General features: G+C 32.5%; 1 protein-coding gene and 1 long non-coding RNA gene across 7 annotated transcripts; both read left to right on the forward strand.

The window, feature by feature from the left end:
• Nucleotides 1-1,433, forward strand: LOC111715197 (uncharacterized). The gene is made up of 4 exons (XR_002768183.1): nucleotides 1-152; nucleotides 715-763; nucleotides 1,055-1,133; nucleotides 1,405-1,433. It is a non-coding gene; the product is annotated as an uncharacterized LOC111715197 (long non-coding RNA).
• Nucleotides 1,434-2,858: 1,425 nt separating this feature from the next.
• Nucleotides 2,859-12,474, forward strand: LOC111715192 (bifunctional arginine demethylase and lysyl-hydroxylase PSR). Of its 6 annotated transcripts, none has more exons than XM_023490473.1 (16): nucleotides 2,859-3,079; nucleotides 3,533-3,617; nucleotides 3,668-3,705; nucleotides 3,918-3,980; nucleotides 4,043-4,099; nucleotides 4,411-4,456; nucleotides 4,752-4,821; nucleotides 5,815-5,911; nucleotides 6,383-6,463; nucleotides 7,322-7,424; nucleotides 8,025-8,054; nucleotides 8,609-8,695; nucleotides 10,017-10,073; nucleotides 10,372-10,451; nucleotides 11,390-11,511; nucleotides 12,356-12,469. In XM_023490473.1, the coding sequence occupies exons 1-16, from the start codon at nucleotides 2,981-2,983 to the stop codon at nucleotides 12,399-12,401; spliced, it is 1,161 nt and encodes a 386-aa protein (XP_023346241.1). In that variant the 5' UTR covers nucleotides 2,859-2,980; the 3' UTR covers nucleotides 12,402-12,469. The 6 variants fall into 6 exon arrangements, with proteins under 6 accessions (XP_023346241.1, XP_023346240.1, XP_023346243.1 ...); XM_023490472.1 differs by having other exon boundaries at nucleotides 4,411-4,462; nucleotides 4,758-4,821; nucleotides 12,356-12,416; XM_023490475.1 differs by lacking the exon at nucleotides 4,043-4,099 and having other exon boundaries at nucleotides 12,356-12,472.

Consider the following 12,474-nt stretch of genomic DNA (forward strand, 5'->3'; position numbering starts at 1 on the left):
TCTATAAATTGAGGGTTGCTGTTTGAATTTTTATGAGTCAAACAAAAAATAAGTTTTATTTCAGATTTTAATCAGTAAGATGATTAAACTTCCATTGATATTCACAGTAATAATTACACTGAAAAGTTTTACTTTGGGTTCAGTCCAGAAAGGTACAGACGGATATAAAGTTACTATATCAAGTGACACCCATAAATCTCGAGAACAGGAAAAGAACTTTTGGACTCAATTCATGATATCTAAAAGTACAATGAACTAGGAACACAGACATGGTGTAGTGTAGTCAGATAAATTTCGCTAAATAATTAATTTTTTTAGCTACGGGTAAAAATTTGTGCTTCATAACATCAATCATATACAACTCTAAAATAAAAAGACGACATTAAATTAAAAATTAAGCAAATAGTTTTACAAGTAACTTATTAAATCACTTGTATATGAAATGGTCTCTGTTTGCACTGTACAACTGATGTGTCTCATGTTTATTTTTACTTTTAAAATTTTACTTTTCTAGGCAAGGCTTAAATATATTTGAGAAGAAAAAAACTTTCTCTTAAATTGAGATTGATTGAATTTATTAAACATAAAGATATATAGCACATGTGGATCAAAGCTTTATCTTGTTTTGCTACTTATTTGGTTCCTAAAAAACTTTTAAATCCAAAAATTAAAGTTTTTGACGCTTTTTATATATTTATATATTTTTATATATAGGCTCATTTCATGTGGGACGGATCAGAGAAGGGCAAATGGAATACGACAAGTAACTGGAATTTTTTGTTTACATTTTTGCTTTACAGATAATAATTTGACCTTTTATATCTAATAACATATCCGATTCCCCAAGGTTATTATTGGAGCAATGTAGTACATTCTGCCATTATTCTTTCACACCCAAATTCCATTCTGAATTATTAACTTTTAGCGAAGAAAAGATTGTTTCATGAATAGCAGATTAAAACTTTAGATTTATCTAATTTTCTGTCTTGGACTTACACCTCAGAAACAGAAACAAGCAAAAAAGTGGCCGAAATTAATCGTTTTTTATATTCAGATTGAATGGAAGATTTTCCATTGAGCAGGCGCAGTCTATATGTGATAAAGATCCTACATGTGGAGGATTCACGTTTAAGGTTATATTTTTAATCTTTAATCAGGAGTAGTGTATATTATAGACCCGCACGAGAGCACAATGGGTGGGGTCTGAGCCGCCCCCCCCCCCTTCTTTTCTAAGTGAAAACTATAGTTTCCCAGGGGTTATGTAGACCCCAAAGGACGGGGAAGGTGAAATGGTTAATCCTCCCTGGAAACTTTCTTTTTACGCCCCTTGGTTCAATACAATTGATTAAACTAATATACAGATATACTTATTCTGTATTAATTTCAATTTCAATGTATTTTCAGGGACCTAAAGACTCGCAGGTAAATTTTCCTTTTAATTTTCCTTCTTGTAACGAAGATGAAAGATAACAAGAAGTATTTTCATGATTCTGAAATCTAAGACTATTCAGGGTGTCCCAATAAACATGGGAATTCAGTGACGAATTGAATATCGTCTTTAATATGAATTAGCATTGTTAATACCTAATTTCAAAAGCCAAAAAATTATTATGTCTGCTAGAGTTTACTTTATGAAAACGGTAAATGACTGTAAAGATGTGATTTTAATGCTCCGCANAATAGATAAGTGAAATATATTGAACCTTAGTTTTTTAGCTGGGGTAAGCTGAACATGGTTGGAAGAAAAAAAGTCTAATATTGACTTTTGAGACTGTGTGGACGTGGTGTTACTACTACTAGGGTTGTTTCGTTTCATGTTATCTGAAAATGCAAAGATAAAAATTTTGTCTCAGTTCATGGTCATGATGTCAGTAAATTAAAAGTAAAACATATAAATTTTGATTTTCCATATAGTGTTGACGTTCATATAAAAAAAATATCAAAGATATTTCACATTATAAACTGCCAAACTGGTGACTAGTGAGAGCACTGCATTGAGCGAGCAGTATTTGAATCACAAAGTTTTGGTTTTAATTGCGCATAATTCTGAGTTATGCCGCGTACTCGGAAAAGTACGGATGTATTTAATGGAGGAGGCTGGATAGATATAATATGTAGGAACATGATAATTGATATCATTTCATAAAGTTTATTTTCATTGTCACTTTCAAGTAAACTTTATTATTTATACAGAATAAATAAAAACTATACTTTAAATGAGAAATGATTTGTAAAAATCCAGGGGGGGGTACACCCCCCCCTAATTTCACTCAGGGGGGGGTAATGGACTGCCACCCCCCCCTTGAAACCGCCTATGATTGAGCATCTGCTCTTTGTACAATGAATACCAAATATAAGATTAAATTATATGACAATAATGTCGTATTCTCAACATAAGATCAAATGCCGAGGAAAAACGAGTTTTATACCATGGATATCAATTGCTGTCCTTTCTATTTCAGGGCTATTAGTTTACCTTGAATTAAAAATAAAAAGCAGTTTCTTAAGAATTATCAAAAAAACGTATGACTCTACAATGAAATTTGGATATATTTTCATAAATCGTATTCAACCTTTTAAAACTGCGAACATCTCAACATCTTTCTTTTTGTGCAAACGAATGATGAAGCATTACAACTGTCTTAAATTTTTCAATAAATTTTAAGACACCATTTAATGCGCTCTTGCTATGTATTCTCCAATGTGAGATTGGTTGCACATTTAAAACAATAACAAAAAAGTTTGCGGATATAGTAATTTTTTTCTCAAGAATTTTCAAAATTTTACAAAAATCGAAATATTTTTGAGACCATTTTTGAGCATCCATAAACATTCCCTGGAGTCATTGGGCCCGATCGGTTCGGCTGTTTTGACGTGACGTTTATTGGATACAAACGGACAGACAAACACAAGGACAAGAAATTAGTGTATTTATAGATAAAGATTATCATTATACGTACTTTCAAGTTTATTTATAATCATGAAAACAGTGAATAAAAAGTCTTTAACTCATCTTGAATTTAGAGACGCGCTTGATATTTTTAAAAATCTGGAGGGAAAATCTAAAAAAATACCTCAGGTAAAATGTTAATTTTTTGAATATTTAAAACGTAAAATATTTATATTCATTCCGATGAAGCAAAATATGGTACGGTGGTAGGCGATTATAGCAAAACAATGAAGACGACTTTTGGTTTCAATTTTTATTTATATCATGATTTTAAACTGCATGGATACACAATTAAATGATAACAAAGAGAAGCTGTTATTTGAAAAAGCTTCTCTTCGATAACTTGTAAACTTGTAAATCGAAAAAAACTTGTTAACACTAAAAAATTAAATAAAAAAGTCGTCTTCATTATATTAATATTATTGCCTACCACGTATAAGAGTAAATGTTATCGCTTTGCATAATTACTTGGATTTTGGAAGTTTTTTTACTGCAAAAATGTTCGACTAAAAGTATAATCATCATAAGTCATCGAAAAAAAATATTGTAAATCATTATTTTCTTTTATTTTTTATCATGGAGATTTTCGATGATATCGAGATTACAAGGAGGAAATGCATCAATTTGAGAAAGAAATGCGCAGGAATTGGCAGTTCACTGGAAACAGGTACAACTAACACGACATTTTAAAACTGATTTCATCAATTAATTTTCTAGGAAAGAGTTTTATACTGCAACGGGTTAATTTGGATGAGGTAAAATTCTCCTCCTTTGCAGTGGTCAGCGATTATATCATTACAGTAAAGACGAATTTTTATTAAGTTTACAAGACAACTAAGATAATTTGTTAATTGACAACGTTTAAGTGTTTTAAATCTTGCTAGAAATCGAAATTTAAATAAAAAGCTATCTTTATTGGTTTGATACATATAACGATTGTACTTAATTCTTAGCTGAATTTTCCTAGTTGGTTAAAAGTGAAAAATACGAAACTGAATTACGCTTGGAACTTCCTAGAACTATGGAGGAGGTAAAATATTCGATTTTTTAAACAAATAAAGAAAGTTTTATTTTCAACCTTTTTTTTAAAAGGACGAAAGATTTTCTGGATTTGATGCTTATAAGAATATTAATAGATGTTGTCCACAGGTGAATTTTGTTTGTTGTAATATTTGCAGTGGGACTAATACAAATGTCGAATACGAAGACGACACTAAATTTTTGAGAACGAATGAAACCATGAAGAAAAAATATCGTTTTTTTTATCGAACGCGAATATTTTCAGAAAGATTTGAAAAATCGATTGTTTTTGTTTAATGAATAAACAATTTTAGGAACAAGCTTTTTAAATGGGTCGTTCGCGAACGTTAAATGAACGAAATGAAAAAAGCCGAACACGGCCATCTCTAGTCGGAGAATAAAAATATAAAGTTGTAACAAAATATTAAATTTATTTAAAGGTTGAAGCAGATTCAGTGAGCCTGGAAAAACTTGCTGAAGGATTTCAAAAAGGAAGGGAAATATTTTGTTTTTTTACATTTCTTTATATATATATACATATATTACACAGTGAGAACCCGGTAACTGTAGACAAGGAAGACGACATTAAAGCAATATTAAAGTTTATTTGATGTTGTTTCTAAGCCAAATTTTGCTATAGTAACTTATTAAATTTTATTGTTTATTGTTTACATGGCACAGTTACTGTCGTTTATGTTTATTGGACTATTTAAAGTCATAACTTAAGTCTAAAAGTCGTCTTCCTATTCCTGGTTCTTACTTTACATATTGATGTTTTTATTAACAGATGGGGATATTCACCGGATACCCTGTAATATTGGAGCAGAAACATTTAGGGATTCGTTTATCAGGTTAAAAATGTTAGCAAACACAAAGGATGAGAATATTTGAAGATTTAATTTGACCCTCTTTCTTTCCATAAGTTGAATCTAAACTCTTATCAAAGAGAATAGAATATATGTTAGAGTGGAACTTAAAGAATCTCCCGGTATGAATTTTTTCAGTCCCTTTTAGTCTGAAAGGGAGTTCAAAGTGTACAAATCATGTAAATGTTCACAAATTATATGCAGTAGAGTACATTAATACAGTATGTTCCCTAGACTATTCATTTCAATTGCGAATTTTTTAAAGCTGTTAAATAAACTTTATAATGAATTAGGTGAATAAAAAACATCACTTGATTTGTAGTTATAACGGAAAATCTCATCGTTTTTAAAGTGAAAGGCATACAGTCTATGTGAAATGATCATTGGTCAATTATGAAACCAGCCTATTTCGTTGGTTTTCTTTTAATATTAATTTTAGATTTTCTATAAAATGATGTTCCAGGGCCCAAAAGGTTAAATAGCATAAATATGTGAAGTACACCTGCAGTATGGAAACAGTACAACAAAACGGCCGTTTTACACTTTTTTCTAGTAAATTCCACTCTAATATATATTCTATTCTCTTTGACTCTTATCCTTTGTGAGTAACCCTGTATTTATTATTTACTACTTACTAAATCATTAGTTCTAAAAAAGTAAAAAAAAAAAATGTCTACATATTTTTATTATTGAAATCAACAGTTAAATCACACTTGATCTCAATATTCAAAAATAATTATAACACATTATTTTAATATTTTACAATGTGTGTTCTGATTTTTTTGTTTCAAGTCCAAAAACGATTTTTTAATCCAAAGCTATTAAAGAAAACTTCACATAATTACCTAGTTTACCTTAAAATTCAAAACATATATGTAAAAAACGTTCGGAACAAAAGCTATGTTGCAATACCATGTCATTCTGAAATAAAACTTTTTTTATTTTTTTTTATTTTTATTTTAATCATTTAAATTTCAGATTTAATAGTCCAAGTATTCTGGAAGGATGTACCAAGGATTGGAAAGCAAAAGGTTGGACAGTAAAGGGCTTGCTGGAAATAGAGGATGGAGAAAAGGTTTTAACTCGTGTTTTTTTTTTATAAAGGTTTAAAATAACTTTTTAAAGAAATGCAGGAGTAATTTTACTTAGATGACCTTCCATTTAAAAATTAAAATGTCCTTTTCAAATGGTAACTTAAACTTTTATTTCAGTGACATTCGTCTTTTTTCTACAGGGTGTCCCACGAAACATGACTGTTGGTAAACAATTTAGAATGTCATCTTTCATAAATTATTAAGTTACTTTATACCAAAGACAATAATAGAAATACTATATATGAGTCTTATTATAGTAAAATTAAATTCAAAATAAAATATATTTGAGCAAAAGATTTGTTAAACGAAAAAAACTGCAAACAGCCTTTAATATCTAATACAGTGTATGGAAGACGACATTCAAGACTATTTACCAACTGTCATGTTTCGTGGGACACTCTGTATCTTAAATTTGACTGTTCAATTAACATCTTCTACTGTTGATTGTTCAGGACTGGATAACGAACTTTGCAACGAAGAATGGAGATGTGGTAGATATACAGGAGCAGGGGAAACCTAGGAGAGGGAAGGAGGTAGATAAAGGAGCAGGGGAAACCTAGGAGAGGGAAGGAGGTAGATAAAGGAGCAGGGAAAACCTAGGAGAGGGAAGGAGGTAGATAAAGGAGCAAGGGAAACCTAGGAGAGGGAAGGAGGTAGATATACAGGAGCAGTGGAAACCTAGGAGATGGAAGGAGGTAGATATACAGGAGCAGAGGAAACCTAGGAGAGGGAAGGAGGTAGATATACAGGAGCAGGGGAAACCTAGGACATGGAAGGAGGTAGATATACAGGAGCAGGGGAAACCTAGGACATGGAAGGAGGTAGATATACAGGAGCAGGGGAAGCCTAGGACATGGAAGGAGGTAGATATACAGGAGCAAGGGAAACCTAGGAGATGGAAGGAGGTAGAAATACAGGAGCAGAGGAAACCTAGGAGAGGGAAGGAGGTAGATATACAGGAGCAGAGGAAACCAAGGAGAGGGAAGGAGGTAGATAAAGGAGCAGGGGAAACCTAGGAGATGGAAGGAGGTAGATATACAGGAGCAGGGGAAACCTAGGAGAGGGAAAGAGGTAACATTGGATAAATCTCAGAAAAGGGGAGGGTGGATATAAAAACTAAGTAGAGGAGAGGAAGGAGGTAAAAATAAAACAAGGAAAGGGGGAAAGTAAGGAAATAAAGACAGGATGAAAGAAGGAGGTATAAAGGGATAAAAAAACGGAAAGGGGAAGGATTGGGAGAGAAATGGAAACCAAAGGGAAAGGGGGTAAAGGTAAGGAAAGAAAAAGAAAAAGAGTGGAGAATTAAAACAATTAAGGTAGGATAAAAAGCAGACTAAGAGAGATAAAGATGCCACATTGGATATCTTGCTGACAGTACCTTTCTATCCTAGGTACTAGAAATGTTAAAGAACAATTCAGTAATTCGTATTTTTGATCCGTTGGCAGAGCGAACGTCCAGGTTGAGAAAAGAAACTAATTCATCTACTCCATCAGGGACCATTATTAGTTTATCTTTAATATTTTAGTTTAAAGGAACTGATTTCTCATCACAAACTATATTTGTCTCAGTCTGATCCCTACCGCCCCCCCCCAAACACACACACACAGTGGGGTAAGCAAAAATACATTTATTCCATGAACCTCTTATTTATGTCAAATTATTTTTTTTGAAGAAAAGTCTCTAAGTTGTTTAAATATTATCTTTTAGATAATAATTTCGGACGAAAAACCCGTTTTTTCATTGATAAATTTTAAAATAGGATTTTTCAACACGCTTCTCTGACTATATCAACGTTTTGGGGTGCTGATGGAGCTCCTAAATCTGTTCTATATGGCTGTTGGAATCTATTTATATATTTAGATTATCCCGAAACCCCTGTGCTTTCTTGTGCTTTTACTATAAAATATTTGTTTTCTTCCAAAATACTCTCTGTAACAAAGACGACATCTTGCGGGATTACAGGATCCATTCAAGGATAAATTTATGAACGGGATTTCACTTTTACTTAAAATGAAAACTGAGGCATTAAGAGAACTCATCGTGCTACCGTAACCCCACCTCCCCCCTTGATGCAGCTAATAGTGAGAATTTAGATAAACTGGAGCTGATGAGTCATTACAAAGGTATTTTAAATTTTGGTTTAAACTTTGTTTTTGACACAATTAATAAATAGATTTTATATTTGACATTTCTACAAAAAATCAATGCTTACTAATTTTTGTAAATTTCTTTAAGGATAAAATTGTTTGATATTAAAAATATATTACTTTGACAAAAAAAAATTTAAAAGTTTAAAAACAATAGAGTAAAGTGCATTTCCATAAAAATACATTATGTGCCAATGCCGCAATGCGTTATTAAAATAAAACTAATGTTTCTTTCATTCAATGAACTACAGATCAAAATTGGACAGCAAACGATCGTTGTCATGTATAGTAGCAATATTGCCAAAAGATACACTTTTAAAACTTTTATAAGATAAGTTTCTTCATATTTTGTCTTTTTATGACTAATAAGTGCGACTAAAAAATTATAATGATTTCTTGTTATAATTTTCCGAGCTTTTAGCTAATAAGCTAAGATGTTCATTTCAGGAGCTAAGGTCTCAAGGCTTAGAAATACCAAATAATCCTTTTGTCCTCCGAAAATCAAAGTTTTAGAATAATTGATCTTTTAGTTCCTTGGAGCATACCTGAAGACTTGTTTAAGAGCTGTGGTGTTCTAACTGATTATCAGTGGATAGCTATCAGCTCTTCTAATACAGGTGAATACCTGATTATCAATAGATAGCTATCAGCTCTCCTAATACAGGTGAATACCTGATTATCAATAGATAGCTATCAGCTCTCCTAATACAGGTGAATACCTGCAGATTATCAATAGATATCTATCAGCTCTCCTAATACAGGTGAATATCGGATTATCAATAGATAGCTGTCAGCTCTCTTAATACCCAGGTGAATACCTGATTATCAGTGGATAGCTAATACAGGTTAATAACTGATCATCAATGGAGGGGTCAGTTCTCCTATACGGGTGAAAAACAGATTATCATTGGATGGCTATCAGCTATTACAGGTGAATATCTGATTATCAATGAAAAGCTATCAGCTCTCTTAATACAGGTGAATAACTAATTATCATTGGATAGTTATCAGCTAAATGAGGTGAATAACTTATTATCATTAGATAGATATCAGCTATGACAGGGGAATGGATAGCTATCAGCACTCCTCATACATGTGAACAACTGATTTTCAATGGAAAGGTATTAGCTCCCTTAATACAGGTGATTAACTGATAATCAGTGAATAGCTATCAGCTCCCCTAATACAGGTGAATACCTTATTATCATTGCATAGCTATCAGCTAATACAGGTGAATAACTGATTATCAATGGATAGCTATCAGCTAATACAGGTGAATAACTAATTATCAATGGATCTAGTTATCATCTAAAACAGGTGAATAACTGATTGCTGCCTCTCCTAATACAGGTGAATAACTGATTTACAATGGATCTAGTTATCAGTCAATACAGGTGAATAACTGATTGCTACCTCTCCTAATACAGGTGAATAACTGATTATTATTAGAACTAGTTATCAGCTAATACAGGTGAATAACTGATTATCAATAGATCTAGCTATCAGTTAATACATGTGAATAAATGATCATCAATGGATAGCTATCAGTTCTTCTAATACAGGTGAATAACTGAATTTCATTGGATAGCTATCAGCTCCCTTAATACAGCAGAATAACTGATTATCAACGGATAGCTATCACCTATTACAGGTTAATAGTGATTATCAATGGATTTAGTTATCAGGTGAAAAACTGATTAGTAATGGATTCGTATCAGCTACAGGTGAATAACTGATTATCAGCTCTCATAAAAATAGCTGTTTTTGCAAGAGAAAAGTTAAGAAATTCCCAGTTTTCTCCTTTCTGGATAGAAAAAAAATCATCCTAAATTAGACTTTCTGTGCGTACTGCAGTAATAGCTGCAGTACTCTGACCAAATAAATTGCTGGGTTTAGTGGAGAGTGAAATGACTAAGATGTATTTCACTATATTTGCAGGAACAGATTTGCACCTTGATCCTGTGTTAACCAGCGCTTGGAATACTCTCTTGGCAGGTCAGATCTTCACAGCTTGTGTGAGAAACTAATAAAAGACGACATTTGTAACTTGTGAAGTTGCTTCAAATTGATCAAAACGTCACAACCACTTAAAAACGTCTTTAAAAAGTTCTAACTGACAAATCTAAAACATTATATATGTCATTTTTCATATTACTTCTTTATCCAACAGAAATATTTATGTTAAATACGGTTGATGTCGTGGAAACATTTCTAAAAATAGGTTTTTTAGTTAAATTCAGTAAAACATTTTTAGATTATGTCTTTACTTTTTTACTTTTTACTGTTCTTTCAGGAAGAAAGCTTTGGGTTGTTTTACCGAAAGACATTGAGATTAATCCTTTAAGCTGTGATCCTTCATGTTCCTACCAACAGGTATGTACGTCCTTAATGTTCCTACCAACAGGTATGTACGTCCTTCATGTTCCTATCAACAGGTATGTACGTCCTTCATGTTCCTACAAACAGGTATGTACGTCCTTAATGTTCCTACCAACAGGTATGTACGCCCTTCATGTTCCTATCAAAAGGTATGTACGTCCTTCATGTTCCTACCAACAGGTATGTACGTCCTTAATGTTCCTACCAACAGGTATGTACGTCCTTCATGTTCCTATTAAAAGGTATGTACGCTATCCTGCCAGCATCCCCTTTCTAAGGGAACAGACCTGTAAAGGGACTTATGTTGTAATTTCAATCAACCCTCCATACCTGATTCACAACTGCACCATTGAAACCTTAATCTGATACATAATGTGAAAGATATCTTCATTTTCAATTGGAAATTCTGATCATTCCTACAATGTTTTCCTTTAGTAAAAGTGTAATGGTTGTAGAGAAACAAAAATTATCAGTTTTCAAAATGGTTAACATGGATAGCTAATTCGTAGTTTATCATGAAAGGCTTTATAAGGATACTGTTGTGAATCGACCATACATTTTTATAATTGTCAACTCTTGAAGTAAGGGTTAAGACCATACTAAAAGCAGTTTTTGGCGTCTTTAAACTTCATTTTTTAGCCATTCAACATTTTTTTGAAGTTTAAAGATGCAAGATGCTTTACAACATCTGTTGCAAAGTCTATCATTTTTTTAAGTATTTTAACACCAGTTTAATTTTAACACATTTTGTTGAAATAAAAATTAACGATACAAAACCAAACGTTCGGTATTAAATGAGTATTAAGTTTATTACCTTTTCATTTCTTCAGAGATACATTTTGTAAAGAATAATAAAAGCAAACTTTTAGAAAAAACAATATAATTAATATAAACGCCGACCACTGTAATATAACTAAAAAATTCCTATAAAGGACCTGTCATCTGTATCCTGGTTCCAACATATTCTGCCACAGATCAGAGACAGGAAATGGTATGGTCAGCGAATCCTGAAGTTCATACAGTACACAGGAGATACGCTTTATATACCTTCAAGGTATTCTAGAGTGCATACAGTACACAGGAGATACGCTTTATATACCTTCAAGGTATTCTAGAGTTCATACAGTACACAGGAGATACGCTTTATATACCTTCAAGGTATTCTAGAGTTCATACAGTACACAGGAGATATGCTTTATATACCTTCAAGGTATTCTAGAGTTCATTTAGTACACAGGAGATACGCTTGATATACCTTCAATGTATTCTAGAGGTCATACAGTACACAGAAGATACTCTTTATATACCTTCAAGGAATTCTAAAGTTCATACAGTACACAGGAGATACTCTTTATATACCTTCAAGGTATTCTAAAGTTCATACAGTACACAGGAGATACTCTTTATATACCTTCAAGGTAAATTCTAAAGTTCATGCATTACACAGGAGATACGCTTTACATACCTTCAAGGTATTCTAGAGTTCATACAATACTCAAGTTATATCTTTTATATACCTTCAAGCTATTCTAGAGGTCATGCAGTTCTGAATAAAGATAAAACTATTGCTGTTTAGGGCTGGTCATGCAGTTCTGAATATAAATGAAACTATTGCTGTTAAGGACTGGTCATGCAGTTCTGAATATAGATGAAACTGTTGCTATTTAGGGCTGTTCATGCAATTCTGAACAAAGATGAAACTATTGCTGTATAGGGCTGGTCATGTAGTTCTGAATATAAATGAAACTTTCGCTGTTTAAAGCTGGTCATGCAGTTCTGAATATAGATGAAACTATTGCTGTTTAGGGCTGGTCATGCAATTCTGAATAAAAATGAAACTATTGCTGTTTAGGGGTGGTCATGCAGTTCTGAATATAGATGAAACTATTGCTGTTTAGGGCTGGTCATGCAGTTCTGAATATAGATGAAACTTTTGCTGTTTAAGGCTGGTCATGCAGTTCTGAATATAGATGAAACTATTGCTGTTTAGGGCTGGTCATGCAGTTCTGAATATAGA

This window comes from Eurytemora carolleeae, unplaced genomic scaffold (genome assembly GCF_000591075.1).
Source record: "Eurytemora carolleeae unplaced genomic scaffold, Eaff_2.0 scaffold1722, whole genome shotgun sequence".
NCBI lineage: Eukaryota > Metazoa > Arthropoda > Copepoda > Calanoida > Temoridae > Eurytemora > Eurytemora carolleeae.

Excerpts from the sequence above, each read along its gene's own strand:
- LOC111715192 (XM_023490473.1), top strand. The coding sequence starts at position 2,981 with ATGAAAACAGTGAATAAAAAGTCTTTAACTCATCTTGAATTTAGAGAC. Across the intron at positions 4,100-4,410 it reads TTAATAGATGTTGTCCACAG|GTTGAAGCAGATTCAGTGAG; the intron begins GTGAATTTTGTT and ends ATTTATTTAAAG. Across the intron at positions 6,464-7,321 it reads AACCTAGGAGAGGGAAGGAG|GTACTAGAAATGTTAAAGAA; the intron begins GTAGATAAAGGA and ends TTTCTATCCTAG.